The sequence below is a fragment of the Penicilliopsis zonata genome, assembly GCF_001890105.1.
Source record: "Penicilliopsis zonata CBS 506.65 unplaced genomic scaffold ASPZOscaffold_1, whole genome shotgun sequence".
Classification (NCBI taxonomy): Eukaryota; Fungi; Ascomycota; class Eurotiomycetes; order Eurotiales; family Aspergillaceae; genus Penicilliopsis; species Penicilliopsis zonata.
Window position 1 is genome coordinate 1,755,420 of NW_019208911.1, and position 6,747 is coordinate 1,762,166.

The 6,747-nt window shown below is 55.1% G+C and overlaps 2 protein-coding genes across 2 annotated transcripts in view; both read left to right on the forward strand.

Annotated features, from left to right (window-relative positions):
* Positions 1-519: 519 nt before the first annotated feature.
* Positions 520-4,786, forward strand: ASPZODRAFT_55285 (hypothetical protein; the record flags this gene model as incomplete). The annotated part of the gene is made up of 2 exons (XM_022728535.1): positions 520-1,359; positions 1,442-4,786. The coding sequence occupies 2 exons, from the start codon at positions 520-522 to the stop codon at positions 4,784-4,786; spliced, it is 4,185 nt and encodes a 1,394-aa protein (XP_022585647.1).
* A 1,217-nt stretch (positions 4,787-6,003) lies between these two features.
* The window catches only part of ASPZODRAFT_148477 (hypothetical protein), a gene marked incomplete at both ends in the record, with an annotated part of 3,158 nt that continues 2,414 nt past the window's right edge, over positions 6,004-6,747 (forward strand). The window contains 2 exons of the mRNA XM_022725376.1: positions 6,004-6,400; positions 6,466-6,693. Of these exons, the coding sequence (XP_022585648.1) occupies positions 6,004-6,400; positions 6,466-6,693 (625 nt within the window). The remainder of the gene's footprint in view (positions 6,401-6,465; positions 6,694-6,747) is intronic.

Sequence of the window (6,747 nt, forward strand, 5' to 3'; positions counted from 1 at the left end):
CCTTTCTCAATAGAATCTTACTGGTACTATCCATGGATGCGCTGGCTCTGGTACTTTTGTGAGATATCATGCCTGAGGCATGGTTATTAGTAATATCCGATTGGCTGCTAGTGGCCGGCCTCTCCACCAATCACAGATACCCTGATGGGCTAATCACGTGCGCTATCGCTCTTCCCCTGGAGAATCTTTTTTCTGGCCCGAGTCGTGTGTGTTGCCGGTGCAGACTCGCCATCCTCTCTCCAAAAGTTCTTCTTCGTTTCATCCTGCTTTTTATTTTCCCGTTGGAAGGACATCTGCAGGACGGTGCGACGGTGAATATTAGATGAGATTTCCATCGCTGCCGTCTTTTTGCCCGTCTTCTTTCCATTCTGCAGCGTCTACTGTTGTCGCGTACGGTGTCCAGGCTGGTCGTTCCATGTTTCTCATCTAATTCTGCTGTATAATTTCTTCGATATTGTCTTTTGTCTTTCTTCGATCTATTCCCATTATTGTTTTAATTGAGATCCGGCCTTCCGAACCATGCTTTCCCGCGTTGCTCGTCAGAAACATGCTCTGCTCTCCTTTCGCCGGCCAACGGCGCAGCTGCCTCGACTGCCTCATACAACACTGCGACTGCAGGCCCAGCCGGTGCGACCGATAATCACAGATAATTCTCACACGACGCCTCAGTCGACAGAGCGACGCCGTCGTGCCTCGTTCCAGTCGCATCGCACCCTCGCTACGGCTACAGATGCTTCACCTGTCGGCCTGGGAAGCTATGATCCCTTCACAACCACCTCCACCACCTCTCCATCGGACATCAACTATGAGAGCTATGAACAGTCTCGGCCGTGGGGGCCTCTCTCGGAAATTCGTGACAATGACCCCAATTCTTCGTTGGTCATCCTCGATGATTTCCTCCAGACCACCCCGAAGATCCTGCGGAAAATTAATGGAATTGGCGGTGATGAAGACGAAATGCTGGCCAACTTTGACGTCTCTATCAAGGTAGGCCGGTTCGATCGTGCAGTGTCTCTCATTCAGCGACTCGGTCAATTTTTCCCGGCCGACTCGCCGCAATACCTTGCCCTGCACAATCGCTACCTGGCAGCCATGGTGACTCACATGATCGTGATGAGACAAACGCATCTAGTCTTGCCGCTGCAGAAGTTCTTCGAGGTCGATATGCCAAATGGCGGTGTCATTCCTGACGCGACCACTCTGGCAATCATGATCAGAATGGGCTTGCGTATGCTACACGGCTCAAAGCGAGATCGGACCGTCCGAAGGTACTGGGAAGTCGCCAAGAAGCAGGATATCGAAGATCTTGTTCTTGCAGCACCCGTTTTGTCAGAATTGGAACTCGGAGAGATATCAGAGGTATGTGCCATTCAGCGGAGCAAAAAGTATGGTCTAGAGAGAGAGCAAAAATTTTTTCTAATGACTCTTTGCTCTATAACAGATCTGTTCAGCCGACCTGCAACGAGTGGCGATCAATAGCATAGAACTAACATCAACACCAGCTTTTTCGCAGCAAACCCCGCAAGAAGCCTACGAACCTCCCGAGGTCCAGGCTGCTCACCTAAAAGGCCACGGTCTCGCATCGCTGAAGAAGTCGCTTTCACTATTTTCTAGTAACAACGAGGTGGAAGAGCTCTTGGATATCGACCATACCGACCCCGAACAACACGAACTGTACATGCAAACAAAGCAGCGCAGACTTGAGGCGGATGCTCTGAGTTCTGCCCTCGAGCGGTGGCGTGAGGAATACGCCGATCGCAGAAAATCCGGCATGGATATGACCAATGGTGGAATTAAAGTAAATAACTTGATGCACGAATGGCATACCAGGCTCGTTGGACGTCTGGAGCAAGAGTTGGAGTTGGTCGCTGAAGCCGAAGCTAAAACCGTCCGCTCGATTACGGAACGAGAACGCTGCGAATATGGTGTCTATCTGCGGGCACTCAGCGCCGACAAGCTGGCTGCCCTCACGATTCTTGATGTGTGGAACGTTTTCAGCAAAGAGGGTATGGGCAACGGCGTCAAGCTCTCGACTTTGGCCTCCATCATCGGCCGAGATATTCGTGACGAGATGGCTGCAGTATCTGCCCTCGAGAAGAATGCGGCAGCTAGCCCAGAAAAGCTCAACATGCTGAAATGGGTCTTGTCTTCCCGCAGGACCAAGGCAGCTCCCAGCTGGAAGCGTATCCTCAAGACCATGCAGGAGGGCGACCCCAATGTCGATTGGCCCCCGCGCGTGATCGTCAAGGTCGGCGCCGTGCTCATGAGCTTGCTCTACGAAACTGCGAGAATCACCGTGACAGCTATCGATCCCGCCAGCAAAACTCCCATCACGACATCACAGCCGGCCTTCCACCACGGATATATCATGAACTGGGGCAAGCGCTCCGGTGTGATGCACCTGCACGAGGACCTGGTCAAGATGATCGCTAAGGAGCCCTCCGCCAGCTTGATCTGCCGCCACTTGCCGATGATCTGCAAACCCAAACCGTGGAAAGGCTTGAAGAGCGGTGGCTACTATCACTACGACACGGCTCTGCTGCGTGTGACACCGGCCGAGATCCTGCAGCCGCAGTACGTCAAGGCGGCTATGGAGAACCATGGCCTGGAACACCTGCGCGCCGGGCTTGATGTGCTTGGGCAGACTGGCTGGGTTATCAATAAGGAAGTCTTTGATGTGATGCTCGAGGCTTGGAATTCTGGGAAGGCGGTTGCCAACCTGGCTCCCTCGGAGCCTGATCTGCAGCACCCGCCCAAGCCTAGTCCCGAGGACGGTCGGGAGGCGGAGATACAGTGGAACTACAAGGTCCGGGACATTGAGAATCTGAAGTCAGGCTTCCATTCGAATCGATGCTTCCAGAACTTTCAGATGGAGGTCGCGCGCGCCTACCGCAACGTGACTTTTTACTTGCCGCACAACATGGACTTCCGTGGCCGAGCCTACCCTCTGCCCCCTTACCTCAACCAGATGGGCGCCGACAACAGCCGTGGTCTCCTTCTCTTCAGCGAAGCCAAGCCCCTGGGCGTTCAGGGACTGCGGTGGTTGAAGATTCAGCTGGCGAACGTGTTCGGATACGACAAGGCAAGTTTTTCGGAGCGCGAACAGTTCACCATGGACCATCTCAACGACGTGCTGGACTCGGCCAACAACGGGCTGCACGGCCAGCGGTGGTGGCTCAAGGCCGAAGACCCCTGGCAGTGCCTGGCGGCGTGCTGCGAGCTGCGCAACGCACTGCGATTGGACGATCCGACGCAGTATCTGTCCCGACTGCCGATCCACCAGGACGGCTCATGCAACGGACTGCAGCACTACGCGGCTCTGGGCGGCGATCTGACGGGTGCGCAGCAAGTCAATCTGGAACCGTCGGACCGACCGTCGGACGTGTACACGGGTGTGGCAGAGTTTGTGAAGGCATCCATTGCGCAGGACGCAGCGCAGGGCAACGCGCTGGCGCAGCTCTTGAACGGGAAAGTGACGCGAAAGGTGGTCAAGCAGACGGTCATGACCAACGTGTACGGAGTGACCTTCATCGGTGCGATGCGACAGGTGCGGCGGCAACTGGCGGACCATTACCCGGAGCTGACGTCCGAGACGGCGCGCAACGGAGCGCTTTACATTGCGCGCAAGATCTTTGAAGCGCTGGGATCGATGTTCAACGGGGCGCACGCGATCCAGTACTGGCTGGGAGAGTGCGTCAACCGGATCACGCAGTCGCTGGCGCCAGCGCAAATCGACGAGATGTCGCGCGAGGCGCTGAGCGCGTCTAGCGGTCGCAAGGCCAAGGACCCAACGCAGCGTTTCCGGTCGACCGTGATCTGGACGACCCCACTGGGCCTGCCCGTGGTGCAGCCTTACCGCACCCGGCGGACACGGCGGATCACGACGAGTCTGCAAGACATCAGTATCGCGGACTGGAGCACGGACGACGTGGTGAACCGGCGGCGACAGCTGCAGGCGTTCCCGCCCAACTTCATCCACTCGCTGGACGCGACACACATGTTGCTGTCGGCCAACGAGTGCCAACGGCAAGGATTGACGTTCTCTGCCGTCCACGACTCCTTCTGGACGCATGCGGGTGACGTCGACTCGATGAACCGGATCCTGCGAGACGCGTTCATCCGCATGCACTCGGATGCGATTATCGGGCGGCTGGCAGCCGAGTTCGATGCGCGGTACGGCAAGCACCTGTTTCTCGGCAAGGTCTCGAGGAACAGCAAGCTGGGCCAGGCGATCCGGGAGTACCGGCGAGCGAACAGCCCGCGGAGCTTCAAGCTGGCGGAACTGTTGCAGGAGCAGAAGCGACAGCGGCTCCTGCGGTCGGAGGAACCGGAGCTGCAAGCGCAGGGACGGGCGATGGTGACGCCGGCCAGCATCTTCGAGAGCCTTGCGGGCAGCGACGCCGACCTGGTCAGCTCCAAGACGATCGGCGAATCCAGCATCGGCCACATCCCCGAGGACGTTGCCGCCGCAGAACGGCGGCCGATCACCACCTTGGTCGACCCGGAGGACCCGGCCTTGGCGACCATGATGGGCCCGCTGGCGGACGCCTCTGTTGTCGACAACAAGCGCAGCAGCAGCAACCTCGACGAAGAGGCTGAACTGGCAGACGAGGCCATGGACGACGACGAGGCCGACCTGGGTTCTAGTACTCCCGTCAAGAGCAGGGCCAAGGGCAGTGCCGCCAACACAGTGCCGCTATGGCTGCCCATGCGGTTTCCCGCGGTGCCCGCCAAGGGCGACTGGGACGTCAGTCGAATCCGCGACAGCGAATATTTCTTCTCATGATTTTTTTTTTTTTTTTTTTTTGTTTTCTGCTTTCCCTTCCCTACCTACTGTACATCATTGCATATTTGGCGTTGGGTATGTCTCATCTGTACTATATGTTATACTATTCTCTCTATACAGATACGCCCACGTGGCTCACGTGGGACCATGAGATCATGCGATCTACCAATAAATATTGTCATGTCCTTTCTAGTCAAGATGAATTCGATTTTACTGAGCGATGGCTGCCAGAGTAGAAGGAGAAGGAGAAGCAGAAGCAATACTGATATTTCTGATGGTGACTAATCACTAACGGCACCTTCCTCGGCTGGAGGAATCCATCGCGCCTGCCTTTTCCGGAAACAATTTAAGGTTTGATGCGGCAGTGTCAGATGACTAAATCATCAGGTGATTCTTCGCCTCCACGTGTTCCGGTGCCTGTTTTGTCCTGTAGAGTAAATAGTATGTAATAGTAACTATAGTATGTAGTGTTGGTCATGATTATAATGCTATTTCTATTTATTTACTATTCTCACCTAGTCATATTATGTCCTGTAGCTGTACATAACTAGTCATTGCATCTCCCAAGGGTCCAACTGCCGTCTATCCACCGGATCGCTTACTACCGGGCTAATTTAGCTAGCAACCAGGAGTTAAGACAGCCAGAAACACTGTGACATTAAAGAATACAGGATTAATTTATCGATGAACTGGAGATTTGATATATTAGACTCGCAGAGTGTTATATCAAGTACAGACATATTCAAAGCACTTGAATGCTTACTACTATACAAGGTACTCCGTATACAAAGTCAGGATAATATCATGCACTCCATATAATATCCCCGCTTCTCCACAGTTCCTCCCCACCTGGAGAAACCAACTCCATGGGCTGATCACGCTTTTTCCTGTTCTCTCATTCTGTCAATTGACAAGAAGGCTGGTCTTGATCTGGAATCAAATAGTTCAACTGGATATGCTGGTTAGATGACACCCAATCCAGTGGCGACTCCTCTTTCAACCTGCCTACTTGATTAATCTCGCCTAATTCCCACGCCCCCCCAACAAACAAGCCTCTTTTCTCTCCGCCAAACTTTCCTCTGTCCTTGCTCACCGTCTTCTATCACCCCCTCCATCTTCTCAGAATAGGATTCGAGCAGTTCCGGTCTTTCTTCTTCTTTTTTTTTTTTTTTTTCTAGTCCTTCAAGGCCCTCACGGCCTGCTGCCTGTCGGACCTCATGTCGACCTCGCTGCAGCGCTTCGCCGGCTCCTACTCGGCCACGGCCTTTTCCCAGACTCCCTCGCAGACTCCCGGCCTCGATACCCTCGCCGAGGGCTCCCAGTACGCCCTCGAGCAGCTGCAGTTGTCGCGCGAGGCCGCAGCAGACCCCAAGCGGCGGCGGCCGCCGCCGCAGCAGAAACAGCTCGACCCGTTAGACCTTGACAGCCAGTCGGACGAGAACCGGTTGGCCTTCAAGCCGGCAGCCTCCTCGCAGCGGGATCTGCTTGTCGACTCGCGCTCTGGGATCCGCAAGAACTCCACGTCCGTTCGTCGTCGGATCAGTCGCGCCTGTGATCAGTGTAACCAGCTGAGAACCAAGTGCGATGGCCAGAACCCGTGTGCACATTGTATCGGTGAGTTAGAGTTGTGGTAACGACTATAACTAGGTACCAAGGTATTGACGCTGAGGTTGGATCAGAATTCGGTCTCGCCTGCGAGTATGCCCGTGAACGAAAGAAACGAGGGAAAGCGTCGAAGAAAGATCTCGCTGCTGCTGCTGCTGCCGCCGCTGCGTCTTCCACGCTGGAACACTCCTTAAGACAAGACGCTGTCTCCTCCCCGCCGCTGCCGTCAGCACAGTCGCCCGACCGAACGGTACCACACGAGTTGAACGGTCGCTACGATCCAACGCCTTTTGACTCATCGCGTGGCTCGTTGTCGGGACCGGCTTCCTCTGTTCCTAATTTGCTGGGGATACACA